This window comes from Tamandua tetradactyla, chromosome X, assembly GCF_023851605.1.
Source record: "Tamandua tetradactyla isolate mTamTet1 chromosome X, mTamTet1.pri, whole genome shotgun sequence".
NCBI classification, from domain to species: Eukaryota; Metazoa; Chordata; class Mammalia; order Pilosa; family Myrmecophagidae; genus Tamandua; species Tamandua tetradactyla.
In genome coordinates, this window is record NC_135353.1 from 115,855,408 (window position 1) to 115,883,111 (window position 27,704).

At 42.7% G+C, this 27,704-nt stretch overlaps 3 protein-coding genes and 1 pseudogene across 4 annotated transcripts in view; 1 reads left to right on the forward strand and 3 right to left on the reverse strand.

The window, feature by feature from the left end:
• Positions 1-30: 30 nt before the first annotated feature.
• Positions 31-1,483, reverse strand: LOC143672023 (3-hydroxyacyl-CoA dehydrogenase type-2-like). The gene is made up of 4 exons (XM_077147012.1): positions 1,478-1,483; positions 848-998; positions 575-716; positions 31-220 (listed from the first exon to the last, which is right to left on the reverse strand). Exons 1-4 carry the CDS (start codon positions 1,481-1,483, stop codon positions 31-33), a joined length of 489 nt encoding a protein of 162 aa, XP_077003127.1.
• Positions 1,326-23,866, reverse strand: LOC143672024 (uncharacterized). Its single transcript, XM_077147014.1, has 4 exons — positions 23,773-23,866; positions 13,305-13,459; positions 2,137-2,319; positions 1,326-1,845 (listed from the first exon to the last, which is right to left on the reverse strand). Exons 1-4 carry the CDS (start codon positions 23,864-23,866, stop codon positions 1,543-1,545), a joined length of 735 nt encoding a protein of 244 aa, XP_077003129.1. The 3' UTR covers positions 1,326-1,542.
• A 7-nt stretch (positions 23,867-23,873) lies between these two features.
• Positions 23,874-27,704, reverse strand: part of LOC143671576 (uncharacterized) — a 79,745-nt gene continuing 75,914 nt past the window's right edge. Inside the window, exons 6-7 of one of the 2 annotated variants that reach the window (XR_013169604.1) lie at positions 25,106-25,197; positions 23,874-24,029 (exon numbers count right to left, since the gene is read on the reverse strand). The gene's annotated coding sequence lies outside the window, so the exon portion shown is untranslated. Of the gene's footprint in view, positions 24,030-24,772; positions 25,198-27,704 lie in introns of those variants that run through there. The other variant, XM_077146819.1, reaches the window with a different exon arrangement.
• On the forward strand, positions 24,242-26,306 carry LOC143671574 (TGF-beta-activated kinase 1 and MAP3K7-binding protein 2 pseudogene; annotated as a pseudogene).

Below are 27,704 nucleotides of genomic sequence, written 5' to 3' on the forward strand. Positions count from 1 at the left end.
CAGAGGATGTGTACTCTCAGCCCTCTCCCTTCAGGGCTGCATGTGGATGGCCCCATCCAGCCGTATGACCTCTCCACTGAGGAATGGGTTCTCGATGATGGCCTGTACCAGATGAGCACATTCAGTAGGGTCACCCATTTGGTTGGGGAAGGGGACCTGGTTTGTCAACAAATAATGCACCTTGTCGGGCGAATAGTCATCAGTGTGGTGCCAAATAGGCCTAGAAAAGATAGCCAGAGTCAGAGTCCCACTGTTGCTTTCCTTTTACCTGGTTCTCCTTCACCTTTCACCTACTTCTTGGTGTTTCCCCAGGGCCGAAAGACAGAGAGCTGTTGTTCCATAGGTCACTCCCCTCTCAATTGCACAAGGATCCCACACAATCCTGAGTGTGGCAGGGAGGGGATATGCCTACCTAGAGCAATGGTCATCACCTGGATGCCTGTGGGAGCCAGATCTTGAGCAATGGGCAGTGTCATGCCTACTGAAACCAAGTATGTAGCTTGTCCAACCTGGGAAAGGAGTGGAACACAGGTGGGAGGGCTCCAACAAGTCACTGATGGGGCATAAGCCTTGCCCTGGCCCACACACCTGGACCTCGAAGGCAGCCACATTGACAGTGTTGATAATGACCCCACGTTGGCCTCCCTGGTCTGGTTCTTTCTGACCAATCTTGCCAGCCACCAGGCAAATCACATTGAATATATCAAAAGATTCACCTGGAGGACAGAGAGGAAACCTCGGGGTAAAACCCAAGATGGAGGCAGCCTTCTGTCCCCTCAAAGGTTTTGGAGGGACCTACAACCAGATACTTCTTACTCCTACCCCTAAAGAAACTCCAAGGCCTTACATTGAGAACTAGTGGAATGGGCTTTGTTCTTCCTTAGGTTATATGTCCTCTTGGCTACTGCAATGCCTGTGCAGTTGACTGCCACATCCACACGGCTAAACTTTTCTTTTGCTAGAGTCAGGGCTGCTTGCAAGTCCTTTTCAGAGGTCAACTTCAAAAGGAGAAAGGGAGAAAAGGTATGCACCTCTTAGCACACAGATTCTAACCACTGAACCTGGGGTGAGGGTAGGAGAGGCCCAAAACTTGGGTAAGAAGAGAACCTTAATCTAAGAGAGAGACCAAGAGAAAGGGTTGTGGTGGAACTTTAGGCGAAAATGTTAGGCCTTCGAGGGCAGTGTTTCAAAACCTTCTTCAAATCTACCGCCTCTTTTGATAAATTCTCATAACCCTGGATATTATGTACTGCTGTGGATCAGATTACTAACACAATCCTGTTTTGAGAATTATGATTTTAAATAGCTTTTTTTTTGTATCCCGGTTGCTAAGACGATTTCGTCAAACTTTACTTTTCTGTACTTAGTTTCAAGAAAAAGAGTCTTTCACTTTCTAAATACAAAATTACAGGACAGGATATGCACGCTCAAACTACAGGTACACCCTCCAGGGGATTCTCATTTGTCCAATTCTCACCCCCATTCTTGAGATTCCAGGCTTTAGACACTCCTACCACAGGTGCCCCCACACTCCTTGGAGACTCAGGCCGACAGGGCCAAGGGATGGACCCACCGCCCACATAAACTGCACTCGTATGCGAAGGGGAACCCACTGGTTCCCAGGCCAGCGTTCGTCATCTCGGATATCCCTGGGAGACCAGTGGTGACCCCACTTAAGTCCGCGGCGGAGGCGAAGGTGCAGCTCTTGCCTAACTTCTTGGCCTGGGCTTTCTCATCCGAGTTGGGCAGGTCCAGAAGCACTGCAGTGGCCCCCTGCCTCACCAGACGCTCTGCCGTAGCCAGACCTAGGCCCGAGGCTCCTCCGGTTATCACCGCTACCAAGCCCTGCGAAGAGGGACCCGGGTAGCCGCGTCACTGAACGGACCACTCCCACCCTTCCAGCTGCTCCTTCCCCAGGCTTCTAGTCACCCTTGCAGAGTGACCCAGATGTGCCTCCTCCCCTCACCGATAGGGCCATGCGTCTATCCACGTGCTGACCTTCACCTCCCGAGCCCAATCGCCACACTACCAGGCATAGACAGGTATGACCCTTTCTCCCAGCACCGATTTCTCCCCCTGAGTGGCACGGCCGCGCCGTCCCCGCCGGACAACCAGCAGGGACGAAGACCGGGCTACCTTCACACCCCGACACGCAGCAGCCATCTTGCGCGGAACCCCTTCACGGCCAGGTCCGCGCGGGCGCTCGCTGATTGGCCGAGGAGAGGGGAGTTGGGCGGGGCCGTGGGGCCGTGGGGCGGGGCCGAGGAGGCGGGCCTTCCGGCGTGGGAGAGGTCCGGGCCTGCGCCCCACGCCTGGAGGCTGGCGCGAGAAGGCGGGGCCCCGCAAGGTGGTGCTCCAGAGTTACTTCGACCGGAGAGAAAGACGGTAGCAGTGGCACGATACACCACACACCCTCTGCCCAACTTTCTATCTGGCCGTTTTGCAGACTGCCAGCAACGCGGAGGGACGGGACAGTGAGAGTGAGTTCCTTTCTCCTCAGAAAAAGCCTCCATTTAAGTATAGACATAGCAGAGTGTGGTAGTTAGGTTCAGGTGTCGATTTGGCCAGGTGAAGGCGCCTAGTTCTGTTGCTGTGGTCATGAGCCAATGGCATGTGACTCTCATCTGTTGCTGATTACATCTGCAATTGGCTAGGAGGCGTGCCTGGCTGCAATGAAGGATATTTGATTTAATTGGCTGGTGCTTAAATGAGAGAGCTCAGTGTAGCACTACAAAAGCAGCTCAGCATACCTCATCTCAGCACTCGCAGCTCAGCCCAGGCCTTTGGAGATGCAGAAAGGAATCACCTGGGAAAAGTTGTTGAACCCAGAGGCCTGGAAAGAAGGCCAGCAGAGATCACCCTGTGCCTTCCCAGGTAAAAAGAACCTCAGTTGAAAGTTAGCTGCCTTTCCTCTGAAGAACTATACGTTAACTAAATAAATCCCCTTTTATTGAAAGCCAGTGCATCTCTGGTGTGTTGCATTCTGGCAGCTAGCAAATTAGAACAGAGAGCAGCTCAAGTATAAACGTTTGCCATACTGTGCAGAATGCTTAGGAATAGTCCTTGTTGTGAGAATGACAAATATAGTACAGACAGAAGAAGATACAGAGAACCAGATACTGGAAGACAGACATGGAGGGAGTCTGGGATACAGACAAGTATATGGAGAGAAGTATGTTGAAGCAGAGATAGAGAGGAACAGAGCTGCGAGACAGGATCACAGAGGAATGGAATGGGAGAGCCACTAACACAGAGGTACTAGGAGGCAGGCATTCTGAGACTGAGCTGCTGAAAGGCATGAGCCCAGGGAAGCATCAATAGGTAAGTAAAAACATCTTTCATCACCTCAGACTTTGATACTCTCCTCTGTCTATGTCTAACCCCAAAGCCCAGATCACACATTGTGGATTGGACTTCAACCAGAGACTGTCATTTAAGATCTAAATCTTGCTCATTCTGAACATCTTTCAACCAGCATCACACATTGTGGATTGGACTTCAACCAGAGACTGTCATTTAAGATCTAAATCTTGCTCATTCTGAACATCTTTCAACCAGCGTTCCATTAGAATCTTGAGTGCATCAGACACCCACTCTGTCTTCCTTCCACACATTCCTGCAATCCAAGTTCTTCAAACCATAAATCTTCATCTACGTTTTCAGCCCTCTAGTGGTTTGAAACTGTGTTCTCCAGAAAAATATTTTCTTAAACTTAATCCATTCCTGTAATTGTGAACTCATTGTAAATAGGACCATTTTTTAAAAATTAATTTAATTTTTTTCTTTTTCTTTTTTCTTTTTTGTATTGTTTTGTTGTTCTATCTTCTTTTTTTTGTTCCTTTGTAAGTAGGACCTTTTGATAAGGTGAATTCAGTTAAGGTGTGCTCCAATCAGTCAGAATGAATCTTAACCCCATTTTTGGAATCTGTTATAAGCAAAGTGAAATTCAGACACAGAGAAAGCCACAAAGGGAATACACACAAGCTGAGCAGAAATGGAACCTGGAGGAGAAGGGAAAGCATAGGACAGGCCTCTGTGTAAATTGCCGTGTGACAAAGGAGCCCAGGAGGAAGGATCACCAGCAGCCAGTCCCAGAATGCCACTCTTTCAGAAGAAAGTAACACTCTGATAATGCCTTGATTTGGATCTTTCCTTGCATCAAAACCGTGAACAAATAAATTCCCAATATTTAAGGCAACACATTGCATGATATTTGCTTTAGGAGCCAAGGAAACTAAAACAAGTTCCATACTACTTTAGGTTGCCTCTATCTGAAATATCTCCATATCTGCTCCCAGGAAAACTGTGTATTTGTTACCCAACATCACATTCATGGCCACCATTGCAGTGTATTCATGTATTAAACAAAGGATTTAGCACCAAGTTCACAATCTTGTGAGTGTATTTGAAGTTCTCCCATCATTTCATACCACATTTCAACTGGCCCAATATGCTCCAGCCACAATGGCATTCTTTCTGATCATCTTTGCATTAACTTTTCCTCTGCTTGGAATGCTCTATCCCAGATGTTTGCATGACTGCCTTTTTTGGAGTGGTCATTCAGAACTTAGCTTAAATGTCGTTTCCCCAGAGGGTTCTTCCCTGAACACTCCAGCTGTAGCTATCCATTCACAATCCTGTTGCATAGTTAATCTCTGCATAGAACATACAAGTCCATAATTCTTTTTCCAACCCCTGGATCCCGATGTGTTTTGGAATTCAATTTTTTTTTCAATTTTAAAGAGGAAATACAGTGTGTATAACCTAAATTACATATGCACTGAGAAAGTCCGAATCATCACCTATAGCTAAACGTTAATATTTCTAAAGTGAAAGGTATGAAATTCATACTAAATGTGACTAAAGATCATAAATAGTCTCATGTTAGTTTAGGATAGGTTTTGTCACCTGATGAGTTTGGGTTGCAAATTATGGAAAACAGCTATATGATTTTTAGAAATTTTGGCATTGACAACTGTGACTAAAGGTTTGTGGGCCTGTATTCTTTTCTAACCTGTCTTTGCATGTTTCTGTTTTTCTAGCCCTACTGGAAGGTAAGCCCTATAGCATCAGGGTCTTGTCCGAGTGGTTTACCTCTTGGCTACTTTTCTAGTTTGAAAGCTGCCAGAATGCTATATACCAGAAACAAACGGTTTTCAAAAAGGGAATTTATTAAGTTGCAAGTTTACAGTTCTAAGGCCATGATAATGTCCAAATTAAGGCACCAACAAGAGGTTACCTTCACTTAAGAAAAGCCAAGGAATTTCAGGGTTTCTCTCTCAGCTGTGAGGGCACATAGCTAGATATGCTAGTTTCTCTCCCGGATTCTTGTTTCATGAAGTCCCCAGGGGCATTTTCTGTATGCATCTCCAATTGTCTCTGGCTGCATGGTCTCTGTTGGTTCTGGTGGCTCTAAAGCTTTTTCCAAGATGATTCTCTCTTAAAGGGCTCCAGTAAATGAGTAAGGACTCATACTGAAGCCAGACAAAGATACTACAAGAAAGGAAATTACAGACCAATCTCTCTAATGAATATATGCAAAAATCCTCAACAATTGCTAGTTCTTTTCCTAAATCGATGCAAATGTACTAAGAAATGATGATCATGCATCTATGTGATGATGTTAAGAATTACTGATTGCATATGTAGAATGGAATGATTTCTAAATGTTGTGTTAATTTCTTTTTTTCTTTAATTAATAAAAAAAAAATCCTCAACAAAATCCTTGCAAATTGAATCCAGCAGCCTGTTAAAAGAATTATACACCATGACCAAGTGGGATTTATTCCAGGTATGCCAGGATGGTTCAACATAAGAAAATCAAATAATGTAATACACCATATCAACAAATCAAAGCAGGAAAACCACATGATCATCTCGATTGATGCAGAAAAGGTATTTGACAAAATCCAACATCCTTCTATAGGAATAGAAGGGAACTTCCTCAACATGATAAAGGTAATATAGGAAAAACCCACAGCTAACATCATCCTCAGTGGGGACAGATTAAAAGCTTTCCCCCTGTGCTGGTTTGAAATGATTTATGTACCCTAGAAAAGTCATGTTTTAATCATTATCCTGTTGCTTCCTATTGAAACGGAGCTCGAAGGATATTAAGGAATGATGAGAAAGAAAGAAAGAAAGACACAGACGGGCTGAGGGGGTCTGAAGCTTGAGTTTACTTCAGACAGACTTCAGACAACTTTATTCTCAACCAGATCCTTGTTATATACCACAGGATGTCAATAGATATGCAGGCATTTCCTGAGGGAGCGAGATTCTTATCTCACAGTGTTCTTCATACTTAACATAACTGTTTTGGGTAAACATTCTCTTCCTCCCAGACTGCTCTACATAACAATCGCCACAGTTTACCCTTGCCATCCCGAGGCCAGCAGCTTGCAACAAATTCTGTAGGTCTTGCTTTAAACTCTTGGCTTCTACATTATCCCATTTTGTAAAGGCAGCATTTCTTCTAATCCCTATTCAGTACTCTGTTTGAAACTGTAATTAGATCATCTCCCTGGAGATGTGATTCAATCAAGAGTGGTTGTTAAGCTGGATTAGGTGGAGATGTGTCTCCATCCATTCGGGTGGGTCTTGATTAGTTTACTGGAATCCTATAAAAGAGGAAACACTTTGGAGAATGAGAGAGAACTACAAGAGAAAAAGCCATGAGATTTGGAGAGAGCGGAGAAGGATGACAGAATGCTACAGAATGACATAGCCATGAGAAGCAGAGAGTCCACCAGCCAGCGACCTTTAGAGATGAAGAAGGAAAATGCCTCCCAGGGAGCTTCATGAAACAGGAAGCCAGGAGAGAAAGCTAGCAGATGATGCCATGTTTGCCACATGCCTTTCCAGATGAGAGAGAAACCCTGACTGTGTTTGCCATGTGCCTTCTTACTTGAGAGAGAAACCCTGAACTTCATCAGCCTTCTTGAACCAGGGTATCTTTTCCTGGATGCCTTCAATCGGACATTTCTATGGACTTGTTTTAATTAGAACATTTTATCTGCCTTAGAACTGTAAACTAGCAACTTATTAAATTCCCCCTTTAAAAAGCCATTCCATTTCTGGTATATTGCATTCCGGCAGCTAGCAAACTAGAAGACCCTCTAAGATCAGGAAGAAGACAAGGATGTCCACAGTCACCATTGTTATTCAACATTGTGTTGGAAGTTCTAGCCAGAGCAATTAGACAAGAAAAAGAAATACAAGGCATCAAAATTGGGAAGGAAGAAGTAAAATTCTCATTGTTTGCAGATGATATGATACTATATGTCAAAAACCCCAAAAAACCCACAGCAAAACTACTAGAGCCAATAAATGAGTACAGCAAAGTGGCAGGTTACAAGATCAACACTCAAAAATCTGTAGTATTTCTATACACAAGTAATGAGCAATCTGAAGGGGAAATCAAGAAAAAAAATTCGTTTACAACTGCAACCAAAAGAATAAAATATTTGGAAAAAAATTTAACTAAGGATACAAAAGACCTATACAAAGAAAACAGCAAGAAATGCCAAAAGAAATCACAGAAGACCTACATAAATGGAAGGGCATATCCTGTTCATGGATTGGAAAACCAAATGTAGTTAAGATGTCAATTCTATCTAAATTGACTTATAGATTCAATGCAATACCAATTAAAATCCCAAAAGCTTACTTTGCAGAAATAGAAAAACCAGTAACCAAATTTATCTGGAAGGGCATGGTGCTCCGAAGAGCTGAAAATATCTTGAGAAAGTAAAATGAAGTCAGAGGCCTCACGCTACCTGACTTTAAGGCATATTATGAAGCTACAGTGGTCAAAACAGCATGGTACTGGCATAAAGATAGATATACTGACCAATGGAATCAAATAGAGTGTTCAGATATAGACCCTTTAATCTATGGACAATTGATCTTTGATAAGGCAGTCAAGCCAACTCACTTGGGACAGAATAGTCTCTTCAATAAGTGGTGCCTAGAGAACGGGATATCCATATGCAAAAGAATGAAAGAGAATCCATATCTCACACCTCATCTTATACAAAAACTAACTCAAAATGGATCAAAGACCTAAACATCAGACCTAAAACCATAAAACTTTTAGAAGAAAATATAGGAAAGTATATTATAAGACTTGGAATAGGAGGCAGTTTCCTAGGTCTTACACCCATAGCATGAGCACTGAAATATATAAATGAGAATGCCTCAAAATTAAACACTTTTGTGCATCAAAGAGTTTTGTCAAGAAAGTAAAGAGGCAGCCTACACAATGGGAGACAATATTTGGAAACAACATATCAGATAAGGGCCTAGTATCCAGAATATATAAAGAGATTGTTCAACTCAACAACAAAAAGGCAGATAACCCAATTACAAAATGGGCCAAAGACATGAATAGACACTTCTCAGAAGAGGAAATTCAAATGGATAAAAGGTGAAAAGACGCTCAACTTCCCTGACTATTAGGGAAATGCAGATCAAAACCACAATGAGACATCATCGACACCCACCAGAATGGTCATTATCAAACAAACAAACAAACAAACAAAAAACAGTAAACAAAAAGTGCTGGAGAGGATGTGGAGAAAGAGGCACACTTACCCACTGTTGGTGGGAATGTCAAATGGTACAACCACTATGGGAGGCAGTTTGGTGGTTCCTCAGGAAGCTAAGCATAGAATTGCCACATGACCCAGCAATACCATTGGTAGGTATCTATTCAGAGGACACGAGGGCAAGGACACAAATGGACATTTGCACACCAGTGTTCATAGCAGCATTATTTACAATTGCCAAGAGATGGAAACAGCCCAAATGTCCATCAACAGATGAGTGGTTAAACAGGCTGTGGTATATACATATGATGGAATAGTATGCACCTGTAAGACAGAATAAAATCATGAAATATATAACAACATGGATGGACCTTAAGGATGTTATGCTGAGTGAGATTAGCAGAAACAAAAGGACAAATACTGTATTGTCTCACTGATATGAACTAACATTAATGAGTGAACTTGGAGAATTTTTCTTATGCATTATATAGATATCCCCTTTTTAGTTTATGGTGCATTAGAGTGGCAAGAAGGAAGTACCTGAAACAGTAGAGCTGTGTTCCAGTAGCCATGTTTCTTGAAGATGATTGTATAATGATATAACTTAGCAATGGGACTGTGTGATTGCAAAAACCTTGTGTCTGATGCTCCTTTTATCTAGGGTATGGACAAATGAGTAAAAATTATGGATAAGAAATAAATAATAGGGGAAGCAAAAGTTAAAATAAATTGAGTTAGATTGAAATACTAGTGGTCAATGAAAGGGAGTGGTAAGGAGTATGGCATGTATGAGATTTTTCTTTTTTCTTTCCTTTGCTTGAGAGATGCAAATGTTCTCAAAAATGATCACGGTGATGAATACACAACTATGTGATGATATTATGAGCCATTGATTGTAACCATGACAGAAATGTTTGTATGTCAAGAATGTTTGTTGTTTATAATAAAAATATTTTTTTAAAAAAAGACCCACTTTGAATTAGGTGGGTCATCTCAATTTAAACAACTTAACAAAAAGTCCCACCCACAATTGGTCTGCCCCACAAGAGTGGATTAAAGAATGTGGTCTTTTCTGGTGTGCATAACAGATTCAAACCAGCACACACACCTTGGAATACAGACTCTCAAAATTACTTAAACACTTATCCTGCAAAGAGACACTAAAAGGTTCATTGACCTTATTTTGAACTTCACTGCTAAATTAACTCAGAAACCTGACACACATAGAAGCACACTTTGGATCTGTAATTTTAAGTCTTTAATAAGAGTTGGAAATTTTTCAGTGATAATTTTCTCCATTAGTTTTTCTCCTCCTTTTCCCTTCTCTTCTCCTTCTGGGACACCCACAACTGGGTGTCCTTCATACTGTCATTCAGTTCCCTGAGTCCCTGCTCATATTTTTCCATTCTTTTCCCTATATTTTCTTTTGCTTGCTGGATTTCAGATGTTCCATCCTCCAGTTCACTAATCCTATCTTCTGCCACTCGAAATCTAACATTGCAGGTTTCCATTGTCTTTTTTTCATCTCTTCTACTGTGCCTTTCATTCCCATAAGTCCTGTGATTTGTTTTTTCAGACTTTCAATTTCTTCTTTTTGTTCATTCCTTGCCTTCTTTATATCCTCCCCCAATTAATTGATTTGATTTTTGATGAGATTTCCCACGTCTGTTCGAATATTCTGAATTAATTGTTTCAAGTCCTGTATCTCATTTGAATTGTTGGTTTGTTGGTTTGACTGGGCCATACCTTCAATTTTCCTAGTGTGATTTGTTTTTTGCTGGTGTCTAGGCATTTAATTACCTTAATTAGTTTATTCTGGAGATTGTTTTCACTTCTTTTACCTAGGATTTTCTTGCTAGATGAATTTGTTGTCTCTCTGTTCTTTGACATTCAGTTCAGCTTATTCTGGACCACTAGCTTAGGTTTTGTTTAACAGAGCAGAATTTTTCAGTTCTTGTTTTCTTGTTTCTTGCACTGCTTGTATGGTGCCTTTTCCCCCCCCCCCCCACCCTTAGTAGGGTCTACTTAGGTATTATAGACCCCAGCTGGATTTTCCCAGACCAAACTGGCCTCCTGTCAGGAGGAAAGAGTCACCTGCGTTGGTTTTCCCTGAGGGTGAAACCTAGCAGGTTGAAAGACTGTCCTGTGAAGTCTCTGGATTCTGTTTTTCTTATCCTGCCCAGTATGTGGTGCTTGTCTGCCTGCAGGTCCCACCAGCATAAGTTGATGTGGTACCTTTAACTTTGGCAGACTCTCCCTGCTCGGAGTGTGGTGGAAACAGAGGAGAGTTTGTCAGCTGACTTTAATGGCTTCCAATTTCCAAGCCCTGGGGTCTGAATTCCTTGAGGGAGGGATTCCACCTGAGTTGGGCTTCACCCCTCCCCTGGGGAAGGCACAGGCTCTGGACAAGCCTTCAAATGAGCTTGTTTCTGCCTATGCCTGGGGCAGTTGCAGCCTGAGAAGCCCTGCATCCAAAGGCAGTCAAGCCTTTGTAGAAACACAGCCACTAAAACCTCTGTTTCCTTTTTGTTTTCTTTTTCCATCAGCCCTGCCCCCTCCCTGCTGGGGCAAAAATGAGCAACCTCTGATTTGACCACGTTCACCTGAGCTGGGGGCCTATTTTTAGTAGCCAGAATTTGTGAATTAATTCCACACTTGAAGCTTAGTTGAGCTCAGCCCCTGCTGCTGGTAAAGTCTCTTTCCTTTCCCCTCTGGGAAGCAGCCTGTTGGGGAGGGGCACCAGCTACCATGGCTTGGGGAACTCACGGTTCTGGGGGAGCTCACAACTGGTCCACCGTGTCCAGACTGGGGTACGCTGTGTGTCCAGACATTGACGTGGCCCCAGCAGTTGTTCTGTACTGTTCCTGGTTATTTTTTTAGTAGCTGTTCTGGAGGACGAACTAAATCCCACACCTTGCTAAGCTGCCATCTTGGCCTGCCTCAGAAGCACACTTTGGAAGAGCAACATGGCCTCCAAAACAAGAAGAGAACCTCAAAACTTCAGAGATGTCCACAGTCAGCGATACAGACCCTCAAAATATTAAACACCTCACAAACATGGAGATGGAACTGCAGCACAATTGAAAAGAAACCAATCAGCTCAGTGAATTCACACTCTAGAAAAAGTGAAATCTCACACATTGGGAAGTATAACCCCAAAATGTTCAAAAGCCTCACAGCCTGGGAATCAGATCCCCAAACAGCTTGGAGACCTCATTTCTGAAAATCAGACTCCCAAACTCCCCCAAATCCCAAGAAATTCACAGCCTAAGTGAGAGAAACACAAGCATCTCAGTGACCTCACATGCTGTCACACCCACTCCCAGACAAATCTCAGGGCCTACTGAGGTTAGCAACTCCTAAAAACCCCAGAGAGCTCATACTTAGAAACATATCCTCCAAGTATCCAAAGCCTTCACATACTAGGAAGCAGAACCCCAAATACTTCATTAGACCTCACACCCTAGGACATAGATTCCCAAAGAACTAACTGATCTCACACTTGGGACCTAGTCCCTCAAACAGCACAAGAGCCTTGTACTTCCCCCTATAGATTAAGCCTTTTGTCCCATAATGAACATGGTCTAGGTAGTCCAGGAATTGTGACTGCTATTCCTTTTCCAAGGCTAGCACTATGGGGGCAGGGAGAGAGCTTTATCTAGATGTTTCCCATTCTCCCTATGAAAGCCTGGTAAGGTTCCTTGAGGAAAAACCAACAAATGGGTGGGAACTCCCTTAAGACTGTGGCACACACACCCCTCCACCCCCAAGCCAAAGCCTCGTACATTCTCCCTAGCCTACATGTGGCTTCCAGGAATTCGTAAAAATTTTTACATTAGTGTTCCTGCCAACTTCTATAGCATCTAGTGTCTTCTGCCCCAAGTGAGCAAATGCTTTGGCCCTGTATCTTTCTGCAGGCACTTGTTACTCTCCATTTCAGGATGTCTATCTGTCCTGTGATCTCAGTTCTCTGATGAGTTTCCGCAAAGTCATTTATTTGCTGACTGTCCACCTTTTCTTCTTATCCTAAGGTTGGGAGTTTCTTTTTATCAGCTCTTTACAGATCCAAGTTTTAACCAAAAGTCCCCCACCCCACTCATCCCTCAGGGAGAAACACTCCTTTATTCTAGATCTCATGAAATTCCTCTTACAAAGAAATTTACAAGGACAATGGGCAGCTCACAGTCACAAATAACAAGAATATCTAGTTATCATGAGTAATAATCAGTAAACAGGTAACAAATGAAATTGCAAAGACTTCAGATGCTAAGATTATCAGACACAGATTCAAGTACAAATATCTGGTCCAGAGGGAAGCAAAGGATTGGGCTCTGCTTCCATGGCCGGGAAGGGGAAGAAGGATGGTATTCTACACAGCGGGATTTCAGAGTTCCAGGATCCATTCCAAGAGGTGTCTCTGCCTCTGAAACCTGCCTCTGGGACCTCCCTCTGGCCCAAGACAAGGCATGGAGACTTGGCCTGGAGCAGAGTTGGGCACAGCTTCAGGACTGACATGGGAGTTCCAGTGTGACCCAAGCCCAAGACCCTGAGACTTTCCTGCCCTCCTACCCGAGTACCACCCAACTCCAGGAAGGAGGACCAGAATCGTGAGCAGACCCAGAGAGTTCCATCCCCAGCCACGCCCATCCTCCCTGGACTCGATCCCAAAGTCCCTGCACAGCCCCAAATCACAGGTCTTTCCCCAAAGCGGTGGCCCTCAGTTGGAAGAATGCTCTGGACCCCAGGACATCATGCCTGTCCTCCCTCTTGGATGGACGAAGGCTCCAGAAGATGACTTGAGTGGAAGGTGGCCTGGTCTGTCCCAACATTGAAGCCCGGGGTCCAGGGTCCACATTTCAGGCTCACAGTGGTGCCAGTGGGTCTTCGGGGTTCATTGCATGCTACTTGCTCTAAAGGCAGTGGGGAGAGAATGAGAGGTGGAAAGTGGAAGTACACCTGGGATCTTGCCTTGGGCAGGACTAAAGGAGGCTCAGCTCTAGGAGGCAAAGTAGGGGAGGGTTGGATGCCGCTTGCCTTGTCTGGTGACCCGAACTCCCGTGAAGGGTAAGAAGTTCTGAGTTTACTGTCCCACGGGAGAGAAGGACAATTAGAGGAAATGTGGAGGAAGAAGGCGCCTGAGCCTGGGTGTCCCCTCCGTGTCTGTCCTAGGCCTGGCATGTAGGGTGCCTGGCTGCCATTCCTCCAGGGCGTCTGTCTGTTTCTCTGGTCCGCGTGCACCTCTCCCGGAACAACATTCCTGATTGTCTTAACCAGGCGGCCCAACCCCACTTTGCTTTCTACACTGAAGCTCTAGAGACCCAGTTGCCACAGTCACTGGGCAGGGGTCCCCATGCCGGAGACAGGGCCTCTGCCTCCCTGAGCCCAAACTCAGCTCAGGTCTCTTTGGCATGTCCTCCATGAGCAGCTCACAGAGGGGTCCCTGTCATGTGACTCAAGTCCACCTGGCTAGCGCTGTCTGTAGCAGATGAGACTCTTAATCTCAGGGTTTTGGGTTTGAGCCTCACATTGGGTAGCTTTTTAAAATGCAATTTTATTGAGATATATTCACACACCATATAATCCATCCAGAATATACAATCAGTGGCCCACAGTATCATCACATAGTTGTACATTCATTACCACAATCACTTTTAGAACATTTTCACTAGTCCCAGAAAAAGAAAACCCAAAACATTCCATACTGCTTATCCCCTCCTATTATTGACCTGTACTATTGATGTGGTACATTTGTTACTGTTGATGAAAGAATATTAAGATATTACTGTTAACTGTAGTCCATAGTTGCAATGGATAAAATTTTTCCATATATTCCTCTGTTATTGACTCCTTGTAATAATAGTGTCATACATTTCTTCTAGTTCATGAAAGTTTTTTTGTGTATTTGTACAGCTAATCACAGTCATCATCCACCACAAGATTCGCTGTGTTATACATTCCCATGTTATAACCACCAGCTTTCCTTCTGGTGACATAACATGACTCTAAACTTCCCCTTTCCACAAGACCTCCCTCCAGGCTCACAGTGGAGCCACTGGGCCTTCTGGGTTCGTTGCATGCTGCTTGCCCTAAAGGCAGTGGGGAGAGAATAAGAGGTATAATGTATTAATTCTACTCACAATAACACGCTACCATCTCCTCTGTCCATTTCCAAATGATTAAGTTGGACCTAGTTAAAAATTCTTCACATATTAAACAACCACTCCCCATTCTCTAGCCTCATTCTATCTTCTGTATCCTATATTCTAGATTTTATGTATATGAGTTTAAATTTGTTTTAGTTTGCTAAAGCTGCCAGAATGAAATATACCAGAAATGGATTGGCTTTTAAAAAGGCAAATTTCTTAAGTTTCAAGTTTTCCATTCTAAGGCCATCTAAATGTCCAAACTAAGGCATCTAGGGAAAGATACCTTGATTTAAGAAAGGGTCCAGAACACTTCTGTCAGCTGAGAAGGCAAATGGCAACGTATACTTCCTTTCTCTTCTCATTTCACAAGACTTCCCCAGGGATGTTTTCCTTTTGCATCTCCAAAGATTTCTGGCTCTGTGAGCTCTATTGACTTTCAAGCTTTTTCCAAAATGGTAGCCTCCTAAAGGGTTCCAGTAAGCAACCCCACCTTGAATGGGTGGAGACTCATCTCCATGGATACTGTCTAATCAAAAGAATGGTATGATTTCTAAATGTTGGGTTAATTTCTTTTTTTCTGTTAATTAAAAAAAAAAAGAGAGAGAGAGAAGGGGTAATTGGAGCTGAAGGGATACAGAGTGTACAACGGGACTGGCTATAAAAACTCAGAAATGGACAGCACAATACTACCCAATTGTAATACAATTATGTTAAAACACTGAATGAAGCTGCATGTGAGGTATAGGGTTTTTTTTTTTTCTTTCTATTAATGTTTTAATTCTTATTCTGTTGTCTTTTTATTTCTTTTTCTAAATCGATGCAAATGTACTAAGAAATGATGAATATGCAACTATGTGATGTTATTAAGAATTACTGATTGTACATGTAGAATGGAATGATTTCTAATTGTTTTGTTAATTCTTTTTTTAATTAATAAAAAAAACTATTAAAAAAAAAAAATACTGCTGGGGCGGGCCGCGGTGGCTCAGCGGGCAAGAGTGCTTGCCTGCCATGCCGGAGGACCTCGGTTCGATTCCCGGCCCCAGCCCATGTAAAAAACAAACAAACAAACAAAATATAATAAAACAAGAAAATGTTTAAAGATGTTTCCCTTTCTTCCTCCCTTCCTTCCTTCCTTCTCTCTGTCTTTCCTTCCCTTCCTCCCTCTCTCATAAAAAAAAAAAAAAAAAAAAAAAAAAATACTGCTATGAAAAAAAAAAAGTTACTACCCACAATTGGATGGGTCAAATCTCCATGGAAACAATAAGCAAAGATCCCACCCAGCAAATTGAATGAGGATTAAAGAGCATGGCTTTTCTGGATTATACTTCAGCTTCAAACCAGCACACATATAGTTAATTCATATTAATGAGATCATATAATATTTGTCCTTTTGTCTCTGACTTATTTCACTAACATTATGTCCTCGAGGTTCATCCATGTTGTTACATGCTTCAGGACTTCATCCCTTCTTACTACTGAATAAAATTCCATTGTATGTCTATACCACATTTTGTTTATCCATTCATAAGTTGCTTCTTACTACTGAATAAAATTCCATTGTATGTATATACCACATTTTGTTTATCCATTCATAAGTTGATGGACACTTTGGTTGTTTTCACATTTTGGCAATTGTGAATAATACTGCTATAAACATAGGTGTGGAAGTGTCTGTTTGTGTCCCTGCTTTCAAGTCTTCTTGGTATATACCGAGAAGCAGAATTGCCAGGTTGCAAGGCAACTCTATATTTAGCTTTCTGAAGAATCACCAAACTGTCTTCCACAAAAGCTGTACCATTTTATATTCCCACCAGCAGTGAATAAGTGTTCTTGTTTCTCCACATCCTCTCCAACACATGTAGTTTCCTGTTTGTTTAATAGCAGCCATTCTAGCAGGTGTGAAACGATGTCTCAATGTGGTTTTGATTTGCATTTTCCTTATAGTTGGTGAAGCCGAAGCATCTTTTCATGTGCTTTATAGCAATTTGTATTTCCTCCTTGGAAAAAATGTCTGTTAATGTCTTTTTGCCTAATTTTAAATTGGATTGTTTAACTTTTTATTGATGAGTTACAGGATTTCTATATATTCTGGATATTTTTCAAATTTATCAAAATTTATCAAAATTTTCAAATATTTTCTCCAATTGAGTTGGCTATCTTTTCACCCTTTTCTTTAAAAAAAATATTCTTGAGATATCTTCACACACCATACAATCCATCCAAAGTATATAATCAGTGGCTCACAGTATCATCACGTAGTTGTGTATTCATCATCATGATCAGTTTTGGAAATTTTACATCACTCCAGAAAAAGAAATAAAAAGACAAAAGAAAAAACTCATATGTCCCATGCCCCTTACTGTTCCCTCTCATTGAATATGAGTATTGTAATCTACCCACATTTTTAACCCCCTTATCCCCCCCCATTTTAAATTTATTTTTGTCCTTTTTTTTTTTTTTACCCATCTTTCCATACCCTGGATAAAGTAAGGGTTGGCCATAAGGTTTTCACAATCACATGGTCACATCATAAAAGCTATATAGTTATACAATCATCTTCAAGAATCATGGTTACTGGAATACAGTTCAACAGTTTCAGGTACTTCTCTCTAGCCACTCCAGTGCACCATAAATTAAAAAAGGATATCTATATAATGCATTAGAATAACCTCCAGGATAACCTCTCAACAATGTTTGAAATCTCTCAGCCGCTGAAACTTTAGTTTGTCTCATTTCTCTCTTCCCCCTTCTGGTCAAGAGGGTGTTCTCAATCACATGATGCCAGGTCTGGCTTATCCCTGGGAATCATGTCCCATGTTGCTAGGGAGATTTATATCCCTGGGAGTCATGTCCCACATAGTGGGGAAGGCAATGAAAAAAAGTTGGCTTAGAGAGAGAGGCCATATCTTAGCAAGAAAAGAGGTTTGCTGAGGGTGATTCTTAGGCATAATCATGAGTAGGCTTAGCTTCTCCTTTGCAGAAATAAGTTACATAGGGGTGAGCCTCGAGATCGATGGCTCAGCCTATTGAATTGGTTGTTCCCACTGCTTGCGACAATATCAGGAATTCCCCAATGGGGAAGTTAAATATTTCTTCCTTTCTCCTCAGTCCCCCAAGGGGGCTTTGCAAGTACGTTTTAATTCTCTGATAAATTACTCTGGGATGTAACAAGCACAACACTAACCTGTACAAACCAACAAGATCTCACTCCCTATTCAAGATTTCATGTAATTATGGTGTATTAGCTAGGGTTCTCTAAAGAAACAGAATCAGCAGGATATATCTATAACTATAAAATTTATAAAAGTGTCTCACATAACCATGGGTATGTAGAGTCCAAGATCTACAGGCTACAAGCTGACAGTTCCAATGAAGGTTTTCAATGAAATCTCAGGAGAGGCTGGCTGGCTGAAGCAGGAAGAGTGATTGTCTCTTCTGAATCCTCCTTAAAAGTCTTACAGTGATTAGATTAAGTGTCACTTATTTGCTGATGACACACCTCTTAGCTGATTGCAAATGCAATCAGCTGTGAATGCAGCCAACGTGATTATGCTTTAAATCCATGAAATGTCCTCATAGCAACAGACAGGCCAGCACTTGCCCAACCGGACAACCGGGCACCACCACCTGCCCAAGTTGACTGATGAACCTGACCATGACAGTCCACCCCTTGTCAACTCGGCAGCTATACATATCACCTTAAACCATACTTAATCTCTAAATAGAAAACAATAACACACATTATTTCCTCGTCTAACAATGCTCAACTGTCCTGCATACAATGGAAACGCATTAAATCTCTCCAGAATAGGGTGCAAGTCCTTGGGTAATAGTCACTCCTAAAATTGATATCTTACAACTTAAGAACTATAACATGTACAAAACAGCTTATGTCATATGATAAATGGGGATAAAATAAAGAGGAAAACAAAGATATTTGATTTATGTATAAATACATAGATATTAATTACAAAACAGTCCTCATTTCTGCAACTGGTCACAGGGTCACAGTTCACATTTATCATTACCTTCTTCCATTACACATTCCATGTTCCCTTTACCCTCAGCAAGCACTTCAGCTGACTGTGCTTCTTTGCCTGGTGGGATGACCCAGACCTTCATTTCTGAAATTCCAGAGCCATTGGTAGTCCTTCCTGGATTGGGTTGTTACAGTTTTCCATTTATTTTAATCACAGGGCATGGTAGTACTAAGAGACACCCTAGGAGATCTCCTATTGTTGCTTCCTATTGAAATGGAGATCAAAGGATATTAAGGAATGATGAGAAAAAAAGAAAGGAAGAAAGAAAGAAAGACACAGATGGGCTCAGGGGGTCTGGAGCTTCACTTTACATCAGACATCAGACTTCAGACAACTTTATTCTTATCCAGATCCTGCTTAAATACTGCAGGGTGACAAAAGGCATGCATGCATTTCTTGAAAGAACAGAGAACTTATTTTTCAGTGCTCTCTTCCTTCATATTTAACATAACCATTTGGGGTAAACATTTTCTTCCCAGACTGCTCTACATAACAATCTCCACAGTTTACTGCTGCCATCCTGAGGCCAGCTGCTCCCAACAAATTCTGCAGGTCTTGTTTTAACATTTGGCTCCTTCATCCTATATTTCAGGAAACCTCTTCTTTACCTCCATTGTGTAGTTGTAGTCCTAGTTCCCCCTGGTAGTCAATCACCTCAGCCAGTAAAGTAATCCCCTTCTTGGCTTATTGATCCAGGGGCATAAGTAGCCCAAAGTAAGTAGGTGGCAGTCTTAGATTCCTGTTCAATGGAATCATTATTGTTTCTCCTGGTGGAAGCATTCCCCCTGCTGAAACTAAAACCTGTAGATCAGCAGAGCTCAAGGTCGCAGGAATAGGAAACAAAAATTTTCCTAGTGTACCACTATGGGTAACAGTGAGTGGTGCCACTCCCATTTTCACCCCTTGGTTCCTGGATCCATGGATCCTGGCTATGGGAGAAAGAGCACCATACAGTGGATGCTGATTCAGAGCATACACACCCTCCTGGGGAACATCACCCCAGCCCTGCAAGGTATTGCCACCTAGTTGGCATCATAACTGAGTTTTCAAAAGGCCATTCCACTGTCTATCAATCCAGCTGCCTCTGGATATTGGGGAACAGGGTAAGACCAGGGAATTCCATGAGCATCTGCCCATTCCTGCACTTCATTTTCTGAGAAGTAGTTTCCTTGGTCAGAAGCAATGCTGTGTGGAATATCATGACGATGGATAAGGCATTTTATAAGTCCATAAATGGTAGTTTTGGCAGAAGCATTGCATGCAGGGAAAGCAAACCCATATCCAGAGTATGTGTCTATTCCAATTAGAACAAATCACTGCCCCTTCTATGATGGGAATGGTCCAATGTAATCAATTTGCCACCATGTAGCCAGCTGATCACCTTGGGGAATGGTGCCATATTGGGAGCTGGGTGTGGGCCTCTGTTGCTGGCAGATTGGGCACACAACAGTGGCTACAGCCAAGTCAGCCTTGGTGAGGGAAGTCCATGTTGCTGATCCCATGCATAACATCCATCCCTACCACCATGACCACTTTCTTCATGAGCCCATTGGGCAATGACAGGAGTTGCTGAGGAAAGAGGCTGACTGGTATCCACAGAACGGGTTATCTTATCCATTTGATTATTAAAACCTTCCTCTGCTGAAGTCACCCTCTGGTACACATTCCCATTGGACACAAATATCTTCATGTTTTTAGCCCACTCAGAAAGGTCTATCCACATACTTCTTCCCCAGACCTCTTTGTCACCCATTTTCCAATCCTGGTCTTTCCAAGTCCCTGGCCATCCAGCCAAACCACTAGCAACAGCCCATGAGTCAGTATACAAACACACCTTTGTCCAGTTCTCCTTCCAAGCAAAATGAACAACCAGGTGCACTGCTCGAAGTTCTGCCCACTGGGAGGATTTCCCCTCACCACTCTCCTTCAGGGACATCCCAGAAAGAAGCTGTAGTGCTGCAGCTGTCCACTTTCAGGTGGTACCTTCATATTGTGCAAAACCATCTGTAAACCAGGCCTGAGTTTTCTCTTCCACAGTCAATTCACTGTAAGAAACTCCCCAAAATGCCATAGTCTAGTCTGGGAAAGAGAAGGTGCCATGGCAGGAGTGCAGACCATGAGTATTGGGCCACTTCCTCAAGTAACTTACTTGTACCTTCAGGACCTGCTCTGGCCCTATCTCTAATATATCATCTCCATTTTATGATGGAGTGCTGCTGTGCACACCCAACTTTATGGCTTGGTGGGTCAGACAGCTCCTAGCTCATGATAGGCAACTCAGGTCTCATGGTAAATTCGTGGTCCATGGTTAAGTATTCAGGCTCTATTAAGGCCCATTAACAGGTCAAAAGCTGATTCTCAAAAGGAGAGTAGTTACTTGCAGCAGATGGTAAGGCTTTGCTCCAAAATCCTAAGGCTCTGCATTGTGATTCTCCTAGAGGGGCCAGCCAAAGGCTCCAGACAACATCTCTATTTGCCACTGACACCTCCAGCATAATTGGATCTGCTGGATCATATGGTCCAAGTGAAGTGGCAGAGCAGCTTGTACAGTAGTGTGGACCTGTTGCAGAGCCTCCTCTTGTTCAGGTCCCCATTCAAAATTAGCTGCTTCTCTTATCACTCAACAAATGGGCTGGAGTAGCACACCCAAATGAGGAATATGTTGTCACCAAAACATATTCCTTTTGTTGTTTCTCTGGACCAACTAGGGGTTGTGCCTCTTTTTTGGTCATAGGAGGGGCCAGATGCAGCAACTTATCCTTCACCCTATAAGGGATATTTTGACATGACCCAAACCACTGGACACCTGGAAATTTCACTGAGGTGGAAGGCCCCTGTATTTTTGTTGGATTTATCTCCCATCCTCTGACATGCAAATGCCTTACCAGTAAGTATAGAGTAGTTGCTACTTCTTGCTCACTAGGTCCAATCAACATGATGTCATCAATATAATGGACCAGTGTGATGTCTCGTGGGGGGGAGAAACAATCAAGGTCCCTGTGGACAAAATACATAGGGCTGGAGAGTTGATATACCCCTGAGGTAGGACAGTGAAAGTATATTGCTGACCTTAACAGCTGAAAGTAAACTGTTTCTGGTGGTCCTTACTAACAGCTATTGAGAAAAAAGCATTTGCCAGATCAATAGCTGCATACCAGGTACTAGGGGATTTTTAATTCTCTGATGAAATTACTCTGGGATATAACAAGCATAACACTAACCTGTACAAACCAACAAGATCTCACTCCCTATTCTAGGGGATGTATTGATTTGTTCAACCAATGATACCACATCCGGAACAGCAGCTGCAACTGGAGTTACCACCTGGTTGAGCTTACAATAATCCACTGTCATCCTCCAAGACCCATCTGTTTTCTGCACAACCCAAATAGGAGAGTTGAGTGGGGATGTGGTGGGAATCACCACCCCTGCATCCTTCAAGTCCTTAAGAGTGGCAGTAATCTCTGCAACCCCTCCAGGAATCCAGTATTGTTTCTGATTTACTATTTTGCTATGTAGGGGCAGTTCTAGTGGCTTCCACTTAGCCTTTCCTACCATAATAGCCCTCACTCCACAAGTCAGAGAGCCAATGAAGGGACTTTGCCAGTTGCTCAGTATGTCTATTCCAATTATGCATTCTGGAACTGGGGAAATAACTACAGAATGGGATTGGGGGCCCACTGGACCCACTGAGATGGACCTGAGATAAGACTCCATAGATCACCTGACATCCATAAGCCCCCACATTGACTGGTGGACCAGAGTGAGTGTTGGGTCCCCTGGAATTAATGTCACTTCTGAATCAGTGTCTAATAATCCCCCAAATATTTGATCATTTCCTTTTCCCCAATGCACAGTTACCCTGGTTTAGGGCTATATGTCTCCTTGGGGAAGGCCTGGAGGAAGATTAACAGTGTAAATTTGTGGCAGTGTAATAGGATCCTCCCCCAAAGGGACCTGGCCTCCCCCTCATTCAAGAGGCTCTTGAATTGATTAAGGGGGTGTGACTCTGGTTTTGTAATTCAAGTTAGACTTCTGTTCACTTGATCTAGATCTCTTTTGCTTATACAGCTCAAACAAGCATTTAGTAGACTGCCCATCTATTGTATTTCTAGGTACCCCATGATCTACTAGCCCACACCACAAGTCTCTGCGAGTCAGATTATTTTGACTGCTGCTTTGAGTCTGCTGTCCATTATGATAGCCACATACACCTTGTCTTTGACAATTAAGTGCTGCCACCTGGCTTCTGCCAACTCGGGATCCAATCATCCCCATTGTTTTAAGGATTCCAGCTCAGTGACAGCAGTTCCCACAATGATATCTGACCAACAGAGAAAGGCAACTATAAAGCTCTTCAGGAATGATGGAGCTAGTCTCACAAATTTATTTCTCACTGTTCTGGTAAAAGGTGCATCCTCTGGACATTCCTAGGGTGTATGAGCAGGCTTTCCATGATAAATCCACTCTAACATTCCAGTCTCTCTAAGCTGTTGGATCCCCCTCATCTACATTATACTAGGGCAGTTCTGGCATTTCAACCTCAGGTAGTGTCAGCCACCTTTTGATCCATGGTTCAGCAAACCACCCAAACAAGCTGTTCATGCCTTTTCTAACCCCTTGAGCTATAACATTGAATGCAGAATCTCTGCTTACTGGACCCATATCAATAAATTCAGCCTGATCCAGCTTTGTAGTCCTCCTACCACTTGCTTGCTTTGGCAGCACATATACTATATTCCTCCCCCCATTATCCCATACTCTTAAAATCCATTGTCACACAAATTCCCCTGATTTCTCTCTATAGAAATTGGAAAACTCATGCAGTCCTTTTGGAGAATAAGGTACCTCCTGATCAGTGACACATTGTCCCTCACTTTTGGGGCCTGTTGGGACTTTAGCCTAGTTATAGGTCTGGAAGTAATGAGGGGTGGTGGGGGTGGGTCAAGAAAATAATTAGAAATGTCTTCCATGCTGGTGGTGCAGAGGTGAGCGAGAGTGAGTGCCGGGGGGGGGGGGGGAGGACAGGCAAACGCCGGTGGGGGAGGCCAAGGGTCAGGACGCAGCGGTGCATGTGGTCCAGCAGTCCACTTGGAGCTGCGGCATCGCAGCCTGGTGGCCGGGCCATCCCCTAACCTTGAACGGCAGCATGGGTGTGCAGCAGGGACCCCTGGCCAGGGCTACAGAGCTGGTGGCTGCTATGGAGGCAGAGATGGAGGCCCTGGTGGGAGTGGCAGCCGAGGAGGGGGCAGCGGTGGCCAAAGACTCCAGATCCAGTTCTTGGACCCGCCCTGGAAAAAGAAGTATCCAGTAGAGATGAGCTCATGGCAGTTACTAAATTAAAAATTTGTAAGCTGCAAAAATGGCAGTGGACCAACCAAGAACTGCTACAATTTGAATTTTTCTATTTCCAGAAAATGTTTGGACAGAAGAGATGAGTACTATTTCCACTAAGGCCTAAACTTGCCTACCATAGAGATAGTCCTGATCATGTAACATATGAATGGCCCAAGGAAGCCATCAAATTGTTTTTCAGGTTTTACAATGATCTGCAACAAAAATACCCTGAAGTTCCTGAAGTTGTTGTGTCTGGGTACATGTTACAGAATAACAATAATCTGGATGCCTGCTGTGTAGTTCTCTCTCAGGAGAGTACAAGTTGTCTTTATGGTGAAGGAGACTTGAATTTTTTGGATGATTCTGGAATTTCTGGACTACACAATCACATGGCTTCTCTCAACTTGGACTTGCAATCACAGAATGTTTACCACCGTGGAAGAGAAGGGAACAGAATGAATGGAAGTCGGATTCTAATGCACAGCATCAGTGATGGACAACTTCAAGGTGGCCAGTCCATTAATGAACTATTTCAGCAGGAACCACAGACAACACCAGCTCAAATTCCTCAAGGATTTAAATGTTTTTGGAATGTCCAGGCCATCTGGTGCTCCAAATTCATCACCACATCTTGGATTTCACTTAGGTAGCAAAGAAACATCTAACCTTTCTCAACAAGCTCCCAGATTTAATCCCATTATGGTAACTTTAGCCCCAAATATCTGGTCATAATACTTCTACATCTTTGCACATCCATGGTATACCTCACCTGTACTGAACATTCCACAGGGAAATTCTATCTATATTAGGTTTTATATTACAACTTCTAGTTGTATAGCTTGACAAACACAATGGCATTCTGGCTGGGTATCTCAGTTCAATCCAATGAACCCTTGACAAGTCTATCAACCTTCACAACCTGGTCCCTGGACTACCTATCCTACATCTAACCCCCTGCCACATACCTCAGCCCAGCAGCCTAGTCAGCAAGGCCACCAGACTTCCCATGTCTACATGCCCATTCACTCACCTACTACTTCACAGCCACCAACAGTCCATTCACCTGGTAGTCCACAGTCTCTGTCCATGGCCAATATAACATTCAAAATATTTCAACAGGACCTGGGAAAAAACAGATTGAAATTAAACTTGAATGATCAAAAAGAAGCAATTCTTCAAAATTGTGTTCCTCTGGACTTTGAATGTCCAGCAGTTTCTCTTCGGTCAATAGTCAGACTTTAAATAGAAATCAGCCCACTGTTTACATAGCTTCCAGGTAATGATGAGGTGATGTTCCATAGTCAATGTAAAGTCTATATCTCAGCTAATGCCACCACAGGAGATGACCAGGTGGTGTGGAATCAGCCCACACTCTTCATATCCACTAACACCGGAGCATCTGCCACCTCCAGGAACATGTCTGGGCAAGTGAGCATGGGTTCAGCTTTTATTCACCATCACCATCCCCAAAAGTCAGGCAGTAGGCACCAATTCTGCAACTTCCCCTTGGGTGGTTGTTATGCAGCCTGATACAAGGTAACTTTCAAGATTACAGTTTCTCCCAACAAACTACTGCCAGTCCCTCCAGGAGTGGTGTCCCCTACTTTTGAACTTACGAATCTTCTAAACCATCCTGATCATTATGAAGAAACAGAGAGCATTCAGCACCTCATGGACACTGCTTTAGCACATGTGACTAGAGTAAGTGATGCATGGAAACTGAGCATGGGATCTGATGATGCTACCTACACACAAGCTTTTTTGGTATACCAGAAGGCCAAAGTGGAATGACTTTAAAGAGAACTTGAGATTCAGAAGAAAAAGTTAGATAAAGTAAAATCTGAGGTCAATGAAATGAAAATAATCTAACTCAAAGATGCGTACAAAAATCAAATTCCAAACCCCAGATGCCTTCCCTCAAAGAAATGTAGCAGTTGAATAGTTGTAATAGATAACTCCAGTTTGACATTGACTGCTTAACCAAAGAAATTTATCTTTTTCAAGGCTGAGGACAACATTTTAATCCCAGCAGTATTCATAACTTTTATGACAATATTGGGTTTGTAGGTCCTGTGCCACCAAAACCAAAAGATCAAAGGTCCACCATCAAAACACCAAAGAATCAAGACACAGAAGATGATGAGGGAGCACAGTGGAATTGTACTTGTACTTTTTTAAACCATCCAGCCATAATCTGATGTGAACAGTGTGAGATGCCAAGACATTTCTGAGCCAGAGGCCCTATATCTTCTCTAAAACTACATCTAAAATTCAAGAAACTAGTCTGTCATTAGGGGAAAAGTTTCACTGCTTCATAGGATTTTGTCCAATTGAAGATGTGACAGGATGGTGTTGTGCTAATGCTAAATGCCAGCCCCCAGAGCTCAAAATACCTCAGGATCCTGTCATAGGCATTGAAATCCATCACACGAAAGGCCATAAGCTGAAGGATTCAGCACCTGCCACTTGGCCATGTACAGTGTTACTAGTGTCCCATCTTGGATCATTCTCAACAGCCTAGTGCTTGGGGGCTTCCAGTTCCTTTCACCTTCGTGTCACTACTGGGTTTTTGACAGGAGGAAGAAATAGAGTAATAGCTTTTTTTATTTTTAAAGCTTTCAGTGAAACACTACATACACAAAGAAAAGGAAGAACTTCACAAATCTGAGGTACTCTTGGCCTTGTCTTTGTCTTCCCTGAAGACATCTACACTCTGTGAAGCCAGTAGAGTTTCAAGATGAAAAAGAAAGCAGTGAAATGCCCCAAAGCTCTTCTTACAGTACAGATCTCTCGAGTCCTCTTTAAATGATTTCTTCTCTTCTTTATTATTTCCTTGTGTTTTTATATGTATAGTGTAATAGTCTTTTGTTAACTAATTTTCTTTTTCCCTTTAGTGATTAAGCATGATCATGACCCTTTTTGAAAAGCCTTTCCTGAGAGAAGCAGTTGTGGGAAATGGACCTTTTGATCTTCAGGCTAAACCTTGAGACGGTGACCTGGAACACTGGGTCATATAGCTCTTGCCGAACACCGCAGGCTCGTCTCCTACAAGGAAGCTTGGAAGGGTAAAAGGGCTGGGGGCTACAATGTGCTATTCTTTGAAGAGATTTCACAGATAAACAATTTAGCTTAACTTAAACTTAGCTTAGTTTTGCATTGGGGAAAGAGAGAAATGAGACAAAGTGTCAATGGCTGAGAGATTCCAAACAGAGCCGAGAGGTTATCCTGGAGGTTATTCTTATGCATTAAGTAGATATCACCTTGTTAGTCAAGATGTAATGAGAGGCTGGAGGAATCTGCCTGAAAATGTAGAGCTGTGTTCCAGTAGCCATGTTTCTTGAGGATGACTGTATAATGATAATAGCTTTCACAATGAGACTGTGTGATTGTGAAAACCTTGTGTCTGATGCTCCTTTTATCTACCTTGTCAACAGATGAGTAAAACATATGGAATAAAAATAAATAATAGAGGAACAAATGTTAAAATAAATTTAGTAGATTGAAATGCTAGTGATCAATGAAAAGGAGGGGTAAGGGGTATGATATATATGATTTTTTTTCTGTTTTCTTTTTATTTCTTTTCTGAATTGATGCAAATGTTCTAAGAAATGATCATGATGATGAATATG